Source organism: Manacus candei, unplaced genomic scaffold, assembly GCF_025592945.1.
Source record: "Manacus candei isolate 608988 ecotype Guabito, Panama unplaced genomic scaffold, ASM2559294v1 h1tg000063l, whole genome shotgun sequence".
Classification (NCBI taxonomy): Eukaryota; Metazoa; Chordata; class Aves; order Passeriformes; family Pipridae; genus Manacus; species Manacus candei.
In genome coordinates, this window is record NW_026138111.1 from 1437553 (window position 1) to 1453629 (window position 16077).

At 37.8% G+C, this 16077-nt stretch overlaps 1 protein-coding gene across 2 annotated transcripts in view; it reads right to left on the reverse strand.

Annotated features, from left to right (window-relative positions):
• Positions 1-16077, reverse strand: part of RELN (reelin) — a 279445-nt gene that overhangs the window by 126549 nt on the left and 136819 nt on the right. For both annotated transcript variants that reach the window (XM_051805023.1, XM_051805024.1), the window contains exons 8-9: positions 15767-15818; positions 1511-1607 (exon numbers count right to left, since the gene is read on the reverse strand). In XM_051805023.1, coding sequence (XP_051660983.1) covers positions 1511-1607; positions 15767-15818 — 149 coding nt within the window. The remainder of the gene's footprint in view (positions 1-1510; positions 1608-15766; positions 15819-16077) is intronic.

Sequence of the window (16077 nt, forward strand, 5' to 3'; positions counted from 1 at the left end):
GAGCCCACACAGAGCACCCGTCTTCCCCAAGAGATCCTTCCTCTCCCTCCCTCCTGGGAGTCCAGAGGTGAAATCCCACTGACACAGCACACACCAACACGACACCTCCCCTTCACAGCTGCCCTCCTGTCCCATGTCTCCCCAGTTCTCCCACCATTCCCTGGAGCTGTGTGTAGCGCAGTGAAAGTCGCTGAAGCACATTCAAATAAACACTGTAATTCATACAGACCACAGGAGAAACGAGCATCCTTCCATAATTCATCCTTTCCACTTCGCACGACACTGCTCTATTGACCTATTTTCTACTGGTGGCTCCAGCATCAAAGTTGAGGCAAGAGAGATCATACTGTATACACATTACCTTCAAAAAATTTGGGTTTCAAGAGTTGCGTTGGCACCATCACAACTCTTCAGTTTCCTGGCTTGCAGAGCTATGAGAGCAAGTGAGCTGAATTTATGGACTAGGTGTGTAATTTTGCATCAGTGTGAGAAAAATAAAAGGTATTACGTGGTTACTCTGAGGCAACACCAGTGCTTGCAGTGAAGTTACTCTTGCTTTATATTTTTCTGAGATAAGAATGAGTACCGTTTGTTTTAATAAAATTTTTCATAATTTATGCTTTTTAAATGAAATCCTAACCTTACTCCCACAAGGAGTTGGAGGATGAGATTCTGAAATCCACAGTCTTGCAGCTACAGTTTTGCTTATTCATCAAAAATTAAGGAGCCTTTTGCTCTGCAAGTTGTATCAATGGAGTGAAAATAGGCTCAAGCAAATCACCTGTGTAGCACAGACACTAGGGTAATGCAGGAAGGCAGACTGAGAGGACATTACATATAAATGACAATTTTTTCTTCCCCAGTTCTATAACTATGTATATATGCAATTGTGCAAAATGTTTTTCCTAATGTTCTTTAAAAAATACTATGGTCTCTTAGAAAAATCCATCTCTGACACTGACTTTCTTTTTAAAGGTGTGCACATTGCAATTAAAAAATTTAATTTTCCCATTCATAGTTCTTTGTGCTTTCATGTAAACCAGTCTGTATAAAAGCAAGCCACTATTCACCACAATCTTGTTACTACAAGAATGTTAAGAGTGAAGCGTTCATATCAAACTGTAAACTATTTTTATTGAATATTTTATCCTACCAATGTAGAAAGTTGTAGCACTATAAAATATGGCTCTCGCTGACATTAAAAGCGATGCTAAAATGCAGAAGTCATCAAAGTTTTGGTTTTTCAGGCACCAGAACATGCTGGTTATTGGAGTTGCACTTTAAGACTGAAGTCATTCTCACCTCCCACATACTCAGTGGATGAAATTGTGATTTACCAAACCCAGCGGCAGTTCTGTAATTAGCAAGGAATTTCACCCTTCATCTTTTAACGTGTATGACCAAGTGAAAACTGAAAAGTTAACAAATAAAACAAGTTTTAAAAGAGCCAGGTTTAAACACCAGCTGCCCAGCTGGAAAGCATGAAAATGATTAAAAAGCTCTAACAAACCTAATTTTCTCCAGCTGAGTCCAATCTGCAGAACTGTTCTTACTGTAGGACACGGTGATGCTGGGATCTGAGTAACTAAATCGACAGGAACCCGATCCTGAGAAAAGCAATAACATGAGAAGTGTTACGACACAATGAAGCAATAAATGATTCTCCAATAAGCACAGTTGCTGACTGTGCCTTTGTCACATTATCACTTCTCCTGATTTTAAAGCACTTTGATTGATGATGAAATTTCCTGTGATCTGTTGCTGAAGGTAAACACAAAATAATGCATGTTTTATGAGTCAGAAGTAAAGTAGAAATGATAAATCACAGCAGTGCCATGTAATCTCTGTAAATTTCCCAGGGGAAGCCAAGCAAATTACTTAACGCCCCCAACTGCAGAAAAGCCCCACCATATAATGTTTAAACAAAACCTTTTTATTAGAGAATAATCTAGATAACAGAATTCATAGGGAAAACAGTGAGACTGTTTTTCATATTACTATATTAAAAAAAAACAATACCAGAAATAAAAATACAGTCAGTAACAGGAAAATATATACAGAATTACTTGAGCCAAGACAAAAGTGCTTTAGGAATTTAAAAGAATAAAGATGTTACAAAGTTATTTATTTTAAGGTTGCCTGAAGAGAATTGAATTAAGAAATCATCCAATATACTCCCTAGACCCTATAATTAATAACAAACATTTGATGCTGATCTGGGAATCTCAGAACACTTTACAAAGATGAACTAATTAAGCCTTATGGCACCCCTGCAAGGTAGGGTAATATATTTACTTTTGATTTATAAAAGGGTGCCTTCTGGGTGTTGTCACAAAAGATAAGCTTAACAATTAATACATGGGACAGTCAAAATAACACAAAACTAGGACTAGAAAACATGATAAACAACTTGAGTGGTAATTAAATACACTAAAAATACTATTTTTCCTCAGACACCAGCTAATTCATCCGCATCAGGAAATTCAGTGCTCAGTGAAAAAGACAAATCCTAACGTGTGCTCCGAAGATCTTTACTTCATGATCATGTCGAAATGTGGGATTCAAAACAGCAGACATCAACTGCCTTCCACATTTAAGAGAAACAGTTCTCAATGAAGCAGTATCTCTGATGGCATCAAGATACTGCTGAGTGAGTACCACAGCTTTGCTCACAGTATAACTACGTATTTTGTGTTACAAGTAGTATGTTATATTTATATGTCTCAGTTACATTAAATCACACTGAAAGTTGTGTATATACATATTTTTATATACATATAAATGCATATATACACTGCTGACCATAAAATACTATCATTTTCAAACCTGGGGTGCTTATTTTTGTAATGAAATAAACGGCCTGATTAAAAAGGTGTTAACCACTTGTACAAGAGAACAGCTTACACATTTTAATGGGAACATATGTCATTAAGCACACTGCTTGCAGCCCCAGCTCCCCCGAGGCAGTTCACATTTGCAGCTCTCAGCTCTACAGAACTGCTTTTCTACTCTGAAACATACCTTTGCAGGGGGAATACCACTCCAAAACATGGGATGAAATCCTGTCTATAATCTTGCCTGATGCATCAACTAGCATCCTGAAAATGATCCACAAAGTTGCTTTCCTGTATCTTTTACTAACGTTAAATTGCAAGTAGAGTAACAGATACTTCCGAACCACTACAGCTGCCTGTGGTACATTCAGCTGGTCTGACACATATTCTTGCTGCAAAGAGGCACAGAATAATTAATATCGCAAAGGCAGCAGGACTTTGAATTACCAACCATGTATCCAAAATGACTACAAAGCAACTGTCTGGTTATATTTTACTGACAAGGCATTTTATTTCTATCATATTAAAACAAAATGATGTCAGGAAAAGCCTCTGCATTTCATATTTGCCCATCTGGTGAGATGGTCTACTTTACTAAGTGACATCTGCTGTCAGCTCCTACTTCTGTGGAATTTAGGAGCTCCAACCCTTAATCACACATTTTATTCCAGGGAAATTCAGTTCAAATAACAGTGAACTTCAGCCAGTTTAACCACTTTGGCTGGCCAGAGGCTGTGAGGCAAAACAACAACATACTGAGTTTCCTGTTAAACAGAAATTAAGGGAATATAAACAGTAAAAATAAACAGCAATATAGATTTTATAACATGTGCCATTCCAGTTAGTGTTACAATCAACTTCTGGTACAGTGCTCTTAAACAAAGCTAAGTCCAAATATGCTGCTTAAAAAGGGGAGAAGGCCAGATTTGCTGCACCATCAATATAAAAAATGTTGTCTGTTAGATCTGAACACCCACAAACTATGCAATGAAGATCAAAGCTATTGCTTAAAAGAAACGAGGCCACTCAAAAAGGGCTTTGCAAGGTAGATGCAGTATTTCACTTGTGATATTGAAAAAAGAGCAATGGAGGCAATGAAAAGAAGGGAGAAAAATGCTGGGTGTTACCGTTATTTTAATAAGCAGGGCAGGTTGTATGAAGATTAAATTTAGTTTGGGAAAGTCCACGAGGTCAGTGCAGGTAGCAATTACTGGCTGTGATGACAAATGTATTTTTATCGGTGTTTAAACTCTCTTTATGTATGATGACTCAAAATCATAAAATAGCAAAATTATTTTTCATGTAACCATTTAATTCTGCAAAACCTGAACTGACAAAAAAAAAAGAAAGTAATACATCTGAAGAAAACCATCAACATGGTTCAGGCTTTGTTCTTTGATATTTGAACCATATATTTTAAATATACAAGAAGCATATGGATCTGGTGCTTGAATCTTTTATAAAACTATTATAGATCCTAGTCTACATTAAGAATTTCTTCCTAAGAAAAGGGAAGAGGATGAACATGCAAGGTGGTCTTGCAAATCACTGGCTTTCAATATAATCTTCAATATTACTTTCAATATTACTATTACTTAATATTACTGCTATTACTCCATATTGCTGTTATTTCTGTAACCATAAACTGGGATTATTTAAAATAGAAATCTGCTTTTTGGATGTTTGCCTCTATCTCGATCGGCAAAGCTATACTCTGAATTTCCAAACAAACAGGTGATCAAAATTCAAGCAGTGCCAGCAGGAATGGAGGGCAAATTCAGCTGGGGAGGGAGGTGTCCTTCCCACTGCTCCTAGAGATGGTAATAAACAGTTTGTCAGCTCTCAGCAGAGCAGCAGGGGCAGGATGTCATGCCGTAAATCTTCACACCCTCCTGTCCTCTGAAGGAAAAGTTGTACATAAGATCTTTTGAATGGGATTAGATTAGGCTTGTTTTAAATCAGGAAAGCCCAGGTTTTGAAATAGCCACTAAAAAGGGTAGCAAACACGCACCATGATTACTGTAAAGAAGTCTATGTTAGTAAGTCACCGTGTTAGAGAAAAATGCCATTTCTTTCTCAAACTGAGTATGTCACAGCAAAACCAATGCCTTGGTGAGGATGTTGCTTGCTAAATCTGACTAAGAGTGAGGATTATACTTTCAATATTAAGGGCTGGCACATGTAATTATCTACTGGAGGCAGGGAGCACAACAAACCATCCTCCAATCAAGAACAACCAATTTTTTTCTTTACATATATACAGGCAAGCTTGTCCTTGTGTTTCAGGAACAAAGTATTCTTCTCCTTTGGATTTATTTTACTCCTTTTGATAGGCTTTCATCTGAAGTTCACAGACTTCCAAAACTTTTGGAAAACAGCTAGAGTAGAGACAACCTTTATGGATTTAATTTTAAATGATACATTTGAAGATCAGACAGTAATTTTGTCTGTTATCAAAAATGATGAGCAGCTTCTGTTACAAAATCCAGTCATTTTCATATGCTGAATATTCTGAAACACTGATTTATTTGGCTGGTGCTTTACATGCTTGGATTTTTTCCCAAGCCACATTTCAATAAAATAAAATTTTCTCAAAGTTTAGTCCAGGCACTGATGCTAATAGAGGAGGGTTTTGACTGGCAGAGTATGGGATTGCTAAACATCTCCTGACAGCTGCTTTGTTAATTCTGCTTAGCTAAACAGGAAAGAATAGAAAAAGGAAACAAAAGTATGTTTCTCAATTGCTTTGCTGCTTATTTCAGAGGACTGGTAACCCATAGCCAGGACCTGACCAGTACTGATCACCCCCAGCATGTCCAGATGAAACAGTCATGACTTTTCGCCTTTTTTAATTTTAGGTCTTGTTAAATAGATTTTGGGTTCCTCCAATGTTATCTAAAGCACTAGTGAATATTTTACATACCTTATTTTTTCAAATATCATGTAGGTAGAAGTACTAAGAGCACAGTATTTCAGGAGGGATTTTATGAAGGCACCACATATCAGCTATTTGTATCCAGGTATTCTGTTATTTGTATCCAGGCTGACAATGGCAGGCAAAATTAATTCTCACTACAGCTTTGCCTCCAACTGTGCCAGATTTACAGAAACCCGAGTTATACAGCTGTTGGTCTCTAAGATTTCTTAACAACATTGATTAGAAGCCCATGTTTTGCTGAGATAAAACTGGGTGCCATCTGCAAGGGAAGCAATATTTTGCTCCTTATAGAGTGTGACGTCCTACGCCTCTTGACAACCTCTTGATAGTTCCTGCAAGTGCTTCCGTGGATAAGCAGATGAGAGATCTAATGCTGGCCTTAAGGAGGACGAGTCTAATGTGGGACTGCACGAGCAAGATTTACACAAAAAATTTGTAGAAGAGTTTGAATTGGGTCCTGACTGCAGTCTGAAAAACAAAAGGGAGCTGAGAAGAATCCTGTTTATCTAACACTAGCTTACTTTTATTCATTTTGTTAATGGGATGAATAATGATTAGTGTTTGCTAAGGATTATGGTTTGCTGATATCGCTTGAAATAAGCCGAACTGGATAGTTTAAACTACTAGTAGTCGAATTTGGCTGGTTTGCTAATAGTATTTTCTAAAGTAATGAACCTTACAGTTTGGTATAATGAATGCTCCATGGATTCTAATTTTTTTTAGGTGTATGTTTATATTGGCTTCTGATCAAGAACCAGATTATTTTAACAATCTTAAAAGATGGAATATTTTGTGCTGGATATACCAGAAGCTCTGGTACAGAAATATGCAATTCACTGTTCATTCCATTCTGTCTCTGAAAACTTGATCTCAAGAGAAGGTCACAAGAGCATTTTAATTTTTCTTTGAAGCAACAACTTTGAAATTAATTACAAATATGATTTTTAATTATGACATTTTAGATCTTTAGACTATTTTCAAAAGCTTGACCTTGTTTATAGAATGAGTGCAGAGCACAAAGAAATATTCTGAGTCAAAAAATATGCAAATTAAAAAGTGTAAGATCTGTATTCTATTTCATAATCATAGCCTACCTTTCCATGGGAAGAAATATTTTTATTGCTGGCTGCTTTTCTCTCCCTTATGAGAAAAGGATTTTGACTGTCTGCATCTGTGTATGTGTTCTGATAAACAATTTGAAATAAATACCTGACACTAGGAAGCAAAAATGCCAATGGTGTTTGCCTTCCATAAAAATCAGAGCTATTCTAGAGTTAATGAAAACTATGAATTTTGTAATGCAAAATCTCAACCATTTATTTTCCACAGGTTTCTGGGAGCAGCTAACTTTGTTTCAGTGGCATATTTAGGCTGTTGTTCTATTTTGGAAATGCTGGGTAGTTATTCACATCTAAAGAAAAATAAAGGGTTGACAAGCATGCTAAAAGCCTCCACTATAAAACTGAAAAATATGGAAAGAATAATTAGTAAATATATTTGATAAAAATTAATCATAAGGATTTCATAAATGAAGTCCTAAAAATTAATCTGAGGCTAAACCTCAGGAGGATGGGGCCCTGAGCAAGCTGTCCTTTCCCAGAGGGTGATCCTGGTTGGAGCATGGGGGGAGCACTGGACCAGGTGACCACCCATGGGTCTCTTCCCACCCACCTCCTGCCAGGATTCCCAATAACAGCAAATGTACTCTTTATGAATTAATGCAGCTAATTTCCTATAGATGAGAAGTCTGAGGAAATACTTATCTGGCTCAACTTCCTCTTAGTCTATTTATATTCAGAGATATGATGTGCTTCCTGTGCTCACACAAATTTGTTCTCTTCTAATGAACAAGATCAGATCAGAATTCATATTGCTTTTTGTGCTGAGAACATTAAGGAGAGAAAAATAAACCAGGCAGAAAGCTGTGTTTCCCTTATGCCTGTTTCCAATTTATTCTGTTGTAAAGATGCTCAGCTATTTATAACGTCTCTTTCTGAGATACAGCCAGCAGGTATGTGCTTGGGTAATATGTCTGTTGCCAAATAAATAATTACATGATGCTTCTAAATTTAAACACGTTCTTAAGTGCACCAATCTTGGAAAGAGCACCTTTCTGAAGGTGAAGTGAGCAAACTTGTTAAGACCTGGATGAAATGGACACACAGGGATTACAGCTACCAAAACAACAGTATCATTAGTGCTCCAAAAATACTCTTATAGTTGTTCTTCAATGTATGACCAAGTAGTAACCCCTGCATTCAGTAAGCATTTCCTACTGGTATACACATATCATATGCTTCAACATTATTGCTATTAAATAGTTAATGTGTGGAGATCCTCTAAGGCAGAGGGTTACCTTTCAATGAAGCCGGGCAAAATGTAAATGATACCATCTTAAAGTAGTTCAGTAGTACACAAATATGTATCAGTAAGTAAAAAGAGACATTTTGTGTAACTGTGTTTAGCAGCCTGGGTCAGCTGCAAAGGTCTATAATCAAGAAAGTGAGCACCATAAGGTGCTGGTAAGGGTATTAAAAAACCCTTAGGAAGGGTTCAGATAGTCAAAATTTAGGAAGTTTTGTTCAAGTCCCTACAGCCAGTCCATTCTAGAGAGGCAGTAGAAAACACACATTGGTCCCAAGAACTGCTGCGTAAAAGGAGGTATCTTGAATGTAGAGATTTGAAAGTCCTTTCCTTGCCCACTTTAGTGAAATTCCCTGGCACCGAGAAAATCTGGGAAATATTTTTTCTCAAGCCAAGTTCTGAGCTGAGGCGTCTCTCTTTTCTGAAACTCTATAAAACTGATTGCCTGCCTTTAAATTTATATGGTGGTAGACAATAATTAGTTTGGTAAAAGCTGTTTTTTTTCAATTCCTGATGGACTTTTCTATTCTTATATGCTTTTGCTTTCATGGAAACCCCTTCCCTTGCCCAGTGGAAAAAGAGCCAGGAGCATTTTGCTGAGCTGGGGGCTTCTCTGCTTCCTCCCTGGGTACTACAGATGCTTTGTTGTTTGAGTTAATTCAAAAATGGACATTTTTAATCACACAGAAGTGTTATCCTCATACAATGATATGAGCAGGATTAAGATGAAAGTCCATCTTTAATCCAGCATTTATTATTTGCAGAGACCAATTCCATAATGGCCCACGTTTGAGTGTGAGGTGGTGGCATGGCCACCTGCCCTGGATCTGAATCCTGAGGTTCTCTTTATCTTTTCTGCTTTTCTTCATGTAGTAAATCTGTAATGCTCACATTTTAATTCCCAACAGTGGCTGAGAAGCCCTGGTACAGAAGTAATAAAGACAATATTTCATTGGAACCTTGGGCTCGCCAAAACAACACAAATCATTTTGCCCCAAGGCCATTAAAATGTCTTTCAAATGCAGCATCAACTTTAAACCCTGGTTTCAATCTAGGTATTATCTAGGCAGCTCCTGTTTTATAACTCAGCAGCATCAATAAACAACACCCAACATATCCACATGCTATGTGAAGAGTATTAGATGATGTTACTCACCTGTGCTTTTCTTTCACATTAGATGCAATTTATCACATGTGCATAAACTCAAAGGACTTTTCCACCAGGAAAAGGAAACTAGTAGGTTTCATGTCAGGCAATAGCAAATAGCAATCTGGGTAGCCAATCAAAAAAATGTAATATGATTTTATCGGGGGAAAATGGGAAATGAAGCAAGCAGAAGAAATGCAGAACGGTGAATGATGCAATTTTGGCATTGAATTATATCAAATTCTCAAGCTTTTCACAACTGTATAGGAAATGTATAGGAAAGAACAACTGGAGGCTCAAATATACTCCGTGCTGCGTTCTTTTTGCTTAGAAGGGAACTGGATCTAAACATAGTAACAATGAAGGTTTGGACAGTAGTGCTTCAAGAAACCTATTGTAAAAAACAGTTTTATGCATTTTTTAAGCTCAGTTCAGAGAGGGTTCTAACAAAATTTTACTAGCCAGTTTCCTGGCAATTAAATCCAATTAGTCCAAAAGTGCTTTATGTTTGCCTAATGCAAGATTGTCTATCTGACTTGTGGCCACCAGAACTGCCTCCTCCCTAGTGGTACCACTATGAACACGACTGTATGGATGTGCCAAGCCTGCACATAAAACCTGGTGCTTCCTGGAAGACACTGGAGCAGAAGAAATTTGGGTCACTGAAGGAAATTATCTGTGCAGGTGACTAAAGCAAAGGAAGTGGCTCAATGTACCCAAGACATTTGTCACCGTAGTTTCTTCAATGAGGTTTTTTTTTTTTGTGTTCAGCTAACAAGATAATGGGGGATTTAAAAGAGCAAATACTCTTCCATGCTGAATTCAGAAGGGGGTTATTTTTCACTTTGGTATTTCTCTGGAGACATAGGAGTGAATTTTCACAGCAATTCTGAAGGAGATTGCTCATGTCTATTCAGTTCTGCCGAGGGTAAGCCCAGTGCTACCTCACAAAATGGCTATTACAGCACTTGTCAGTCATCTGATAGCTTCGGCTAATTGTAAAACTGACTAAACAAAAGGAAAATTAAGAGGAAATCATCAGCAATGGTTCCTTTCAGCCAAAGCTAGGGCCTATTTAGCACAACATGTTTGGATGTCTTCTATCGAGTGGTCTGAATCCAAGCAGAGGATAAACAGACAACACAAAAGCACTACTGTCAATATACCAGCTGCCACCAGAACTGAATTAAAACATGATAAGGACAAAAATGATAAATGTCTTCAGACTGTCATACAGGGCCAAATGCAGTCATCATTTTTCACACGGCTGAGCCAAAGAGGAGTTGGGATGTTTCTGGTGGGAAGGAGAAGGGATCATCATCCTGCACAGATGCTCTGCAGAGCCCTCCAGATGCTGCTCCAGGGGACAGCCCAGAGAGACTGCTATTTCCTCCACAGAAATACATGGAAGTCAGTGAATCAGCTGCACTATTTATTTTTGTAAGATTATTTTTTGTCTATTGTGATCTCCTATTTGCTGAGGTTAATAGAGAAGTAAATGTTATTTTCCTGAAGCACAGAAGCTTGGCAGGTAAGGACTAATCCAAAGTACATTCGATAATTCTAATGATGATGATGATTAAATAATAATAATAATCTGTAGGCTGAAATACATCAAAGCAAAAAATATTTTCATTATCTACATAATCAAATACATTATAAAATTTAATTCTGCAAGACTCACACTGGTAACAATGGCAAATTGCCATTACAAAAAAATGAAGGAAAAAAATAAGCCTGAAAAAATTGCATTTTATTTTCTAAAGGTGATAAACACTATCTGTGCTTTGTCTTCAAAACCATCACCGAGACCCTTAGCCCATGGATTTTCTGAGTAAAACAGCTCTCATATAAATCCTAGTGACCTTGGTAGTTGAGGAAGAGAAGCAGAGGCTGCTGGTTAATGATTCAGTAACGCCATGTCTTAGGCTGAGGCAGGACATGACATGAAAATGCTTTTGAAGTCATTATGTCAAAAGTCTGTATCCAAATCAGTGATCCTTACTCATATGCTAATCAAAAGCAATCAATAGCATATTTTAAATAGTTTTCTCCATTACAGTCACTGAGGACTGTGAAATTAGCAGCATTAAAAACAGACTGTAAATAAACTAAGCCACATGGAAGTCCTTGGTATGTGTATTGCTCATACACCTCTTAAAAAACATGCCAGTATAAATCTAAAGTCACTACAGGTAATACATTACTCTGCAATTAAGTACAGCTGACGGTCTGACGGATTTTAGAAGCTCAAGAAATTTGAAGTGAAGGCAGGGGTGATTACTCAACTAGAAAATAAAGTTGCAAGAGTGGAAAGTGTGTTGAACAAGATTGGAGAAATTATTACTTTTGTTACTGGTTTAAGTGATTATACGATGAGATTGTCAACGAAATATTTATGCATGTAAAAGCAGAAAGTTTGGCATTTAATTTCCTTTTGGGGAAGACAGAAAATGGGGACAAAGTGGGTACCGGAAATGTAGATCACCCTAGTAACATTGCACCCTGAATTAGTGGGGTTTTGTCCTTACCAAAAAGTTCTGAATTGTTGAATACCAATAGTAATATTTCTTCAGTAATATTTTAAGCATATTAAAATCAATAGATGCACACATTTATCCTTGCTATAAGGTTCCCTTAGAAAGATATTAGGGAGATTGATAACCTGCTGCCAGCTATTGTTAGTGATTGTAATAGATTAATTTTATTCACCTGGAACCCTGTAGGTTTTATCCAATATTGTAATCAACAGTAAACTTGGTCGTCTGATGGATGTTCACAGAAAATAAGTTGGAACAATGGAAGGTGCAATAGCAATAGACAGCAGAGAAGTGAGTGGATGATTTTAAAGATGCTAAGACACTTTAACTTTTGGTCAGCCCTGAAGTGGTCGGACAGTTGGATTAGATGATCACTGTAGGTTCCTTCCAACTGAAATAGTTCTATTCTATTCTACCCCAGAAGCAGCAGAAGAAAACTGCCAAACTTAATCTATGAGTAAAGGTCCAAATGCTCGTGGTTCTAGACCAGCGAGCAAATCATAACATGAATGACCCATCTTTTGGATAATACCTATCGGGATTTTCCTGAGAAGACAGACAGAGTCCATCTGGCAGAATCACAAAGCACTCTCCCAGATTAAAGCCTACGACTAAAACCTCACTGAAAACTGTTTTTAATGAAGGTTTATGTGCTAGATCCATATTTTGCTTCATGTCAAGTCTTTTCTCTAGCAATAGCAGGGACTAAGCATATGATCCAAGCAGCAATGATTCCTAATGAATTTCCAGTGTCAAGGCCTATTACCCTTTAGGCACTGAAGATCACCTTTGCTCATGCATCCTGAATCTTCATGTTTTCCATGCTCTGAGGAGCACCTGCCCTGGAGGCCAGGCTGACTGTTTGTGCTCAACACAGCACCTTCAGCTTCATCTTGGTGTTTGATGCAGAGGCACTGTGGGGGAAGGAAGGATGGAAAGTGCCTGCCAATGCTGAACTGCCCACGCAGAGCACGCACAGCCCACAACAAACACCACTGCCACCGGAGCATCTGCTTGGAGAGGACACCCAAGGAACAATGCATGAGAACAACAACTTGCACACCTCACACCTTGGCATTGCTCCCTTAAAGCCTTTCCTCTTTCCCTCATGGATTTCATGTATCTCTTTCTTCCTGTATTTAGCTCAGCTGCTAATCTCCCAGTGTTGTGAGTCACCTTCCATCACAGTGGCCTATGCGAATGACAGGTCACGTTCAACTTTGGAGATGTCCAAGGATGTAGCTAAGGGGAAAAGGCTGAGATTCGGAGTGAGAAATAGGGAATATTTCAGCTAATGAATCAGACTAACATTGTGTGGCAGCTGAGTCCAGAGGCTTTTGTGTAATATCCTGCAATTCCCAAGCTGTTGAATCAGATGTTCTGGCCTGAGAGAGCCCAAAGGCATTGCTTTAAATATCTCAATTAACAATGCCACTGAACAGTAAGGAAACTGCTAGACATGTCAGTATTTGGTCTTGAAGAAATGTAGTGAAGGATGATTAAGATATTTGAAGCAATTGAAATTTTCTGCACATTTGGACAGAGAGTGCATGAATGTAAGTATCGTCCCAGCCCTGGACCAAGAGGCAAAGCCACCAGCTCTGAGTAAATGCTGCATGGCAGACAAGTTTCTCTCATTCAGAAAGGATATTGCACATTAATGTTGTCCTGCATGCTGAAAAGGCCTTACTAATTACCTTTTTATCCTAATTAAGCCTTCATCTTAAGTGCACCTTTTCACCTGCCTTGCCCTTTAAAGGGCAAAGCTACCAAATAGGTGATACATGAAGGAAACTACACAGAATATCAACTAGTGAAAAATTCACTAGTGTGTTACCCTTCCTGACCACATAGTTTAGAAGGATCTAGCATTTCTGGTGAAACTAGGATCCTTTTTTTTTTGCTTCATTTCCTAGTTCTCATCTGCTTATATACCTGAAAATATAAAATTCCATCTCATAATTAGTGGTGAAAGAAATTAAAAGGTATGCACTTTAATGTGGCCAAAACTATGTGACAAATTTAACACAAAGATACCCCCAGAAGGTTACAGCTTAAGCTATTCCATGGTTGATAGAAAGTGGTAAACATTCTTTAAAAAAAAAAGGCAATTCCCTTGGATGAATCCCTAAACAGGGTTATGATTAAATCGGACATTTGGGAATAAGCTGGAAACTGGATTCTAAAGCCAAGTACTGCTGAGCTCAGCAGCAGTCTCCTGGCTCATGCCGGTTTTTATCAGTTACAAAACCAATCCGCACTGTATTTCAAGCTCAACACAGGAACATGGGGAAATAGGACACATTTTGAACTTCAGGTTGAAATTTGATTTGCTCAGGTGTGCATCCACCCCTCTCCTGCTCCATCACAAGGATTTTACTGGTTTCTACTGGTATGGTTTAAAGTGTTCTTAGCACGTATGCACGACAATCCTGTCATATAGACTATTTTCTGCTCAGCCTTTTCTTACCATATTTTTTATTTGACCTTCATCAGCTGATAGGAATTAAGGCTCCTACTGAAATCTTAACTCTAATTTTGAAGCTTCTGGGAGCCCGCACCCTTCTGCAGTTGGCCTGCATCAGCCACTAGTCACTGAGCTGTGACAGCGAACATATACCTACCAACCCATTCAGCTTACCCTGCTGTTAACCACTCTGGGTCACTGCAAGGATAATCCAAAGAATTTTGTACATTTTCATGAAAAGTGCAATTCCTCCATCATCACAAACTTGCAACACTGTAGAAGTCACCTCTCCTCGGGCACTCCAAACGTGGGAAGGCTTCTGCCAGCAAGGGACATGTCCCAGAGGATCAAGTGAGCTGCTACCCTTCCACTAGCTGAATGAAACTGCGGGGCAGCAGCCAGCTGGTTTTCATTTGAGGTGCCCAACATTTATGCAATAACTCAGTTAAGGATTGGATAAATTTTTCTGGCTTTTTAAAGCCAGTAATTCAAAATAAAAGGATCTATACCAATCCTTATTTCTATTAACATTGTGGTCATTTGCAGATAATGATGATTTCAAATACCCAAAGGAACAACTTCAGGTAAAAAAACAAATTTAAATGATATATTTCTAAGCCTTCCATGATTTTGATTTCCAATCTATTAAAAAAACCAAGCTGCTTGCCAAGCTACCTGATAGTTCTTATTTCCAACTGAGATTTCCAGAGTTTAATCACATGTCTGCTGAGATATTTCCGTAGAATTACTTTTTTTAAAAATAGGAATATGATTTGGAAACACATACCCAGGAGTCTACTGTGGAAGCAGGTTACATTTCCTGCTTGCTTTTTTATTGAACCATTTATATCATAAGAACATTTTTCCTTCACATTCTGAACACTGAGATATGAGTTAACATATTGTGTTCTGAATTTGCCCTCAGCCCAAACCACAACTTCTACCAGAATTTATAGCCACAACTGCACAGTGAAATGCTCAATAACTCACAGTGTTCTAACTAATACAGCATTCAACCATGCCATTGATAATATGAACTTAATAGCATTTAGTTTCAGTCTGCCTCACCTATTCTCTTTGTACAAATGTGTTAAAAACAGCACTACCTAGGTGTAACTTGGAATATATCGGGAGGGTTAAGTGTTAAAAACCTTCCTTTTTTAGAAACAATAATCACACTTCAGAGAAAGAGTGAGAGATTATATTGTTAAATGTCAGGTTATAAAAAACCAAAACTCAAACATGACTGTGTCTCTCACCATCAGAGTATCCACTGAAGTTTCTGGTTTCCAAAATTTAGATTAGGAGCTCCAGATCAGGAGATGAATAAATAAACTGCAGTTTTTAAAAGATATTTTAAATCCCTCATGTCAAATGGAACATCAACCAGAAAGGTAAACCTGAAATTTAGGCCCTTTTTCCTTTGCAGAAATTACTTTTTGCACTTTCTCAGGAGAAAGAATAATCTAAACTTACCAAGGGAAAATTGAAGGACGGATGCAGTAGTTGTGTTAAGGCCAGTGGTGGTCTATGGGAAGAGAAGCAAACAGTTTTGTTAGATCAGGAAAACAATACATTCATCTCTTGTTTTTCTTTGAAAGCATGGAAAATCTCTAGCCATCTACATCTCCAGTGCATAGAATTGTTAATTGCCAGCCTTTTCAGGTTGAGTGATCATGGAAATTTTTGTTATGTCATTTTGATTATTGATATCTCATCATACGTCAAAGCTGGATTTTTTTTCCATTGTACTGATGTCTACCAAAAGAAAAGCACATTTATGTGCA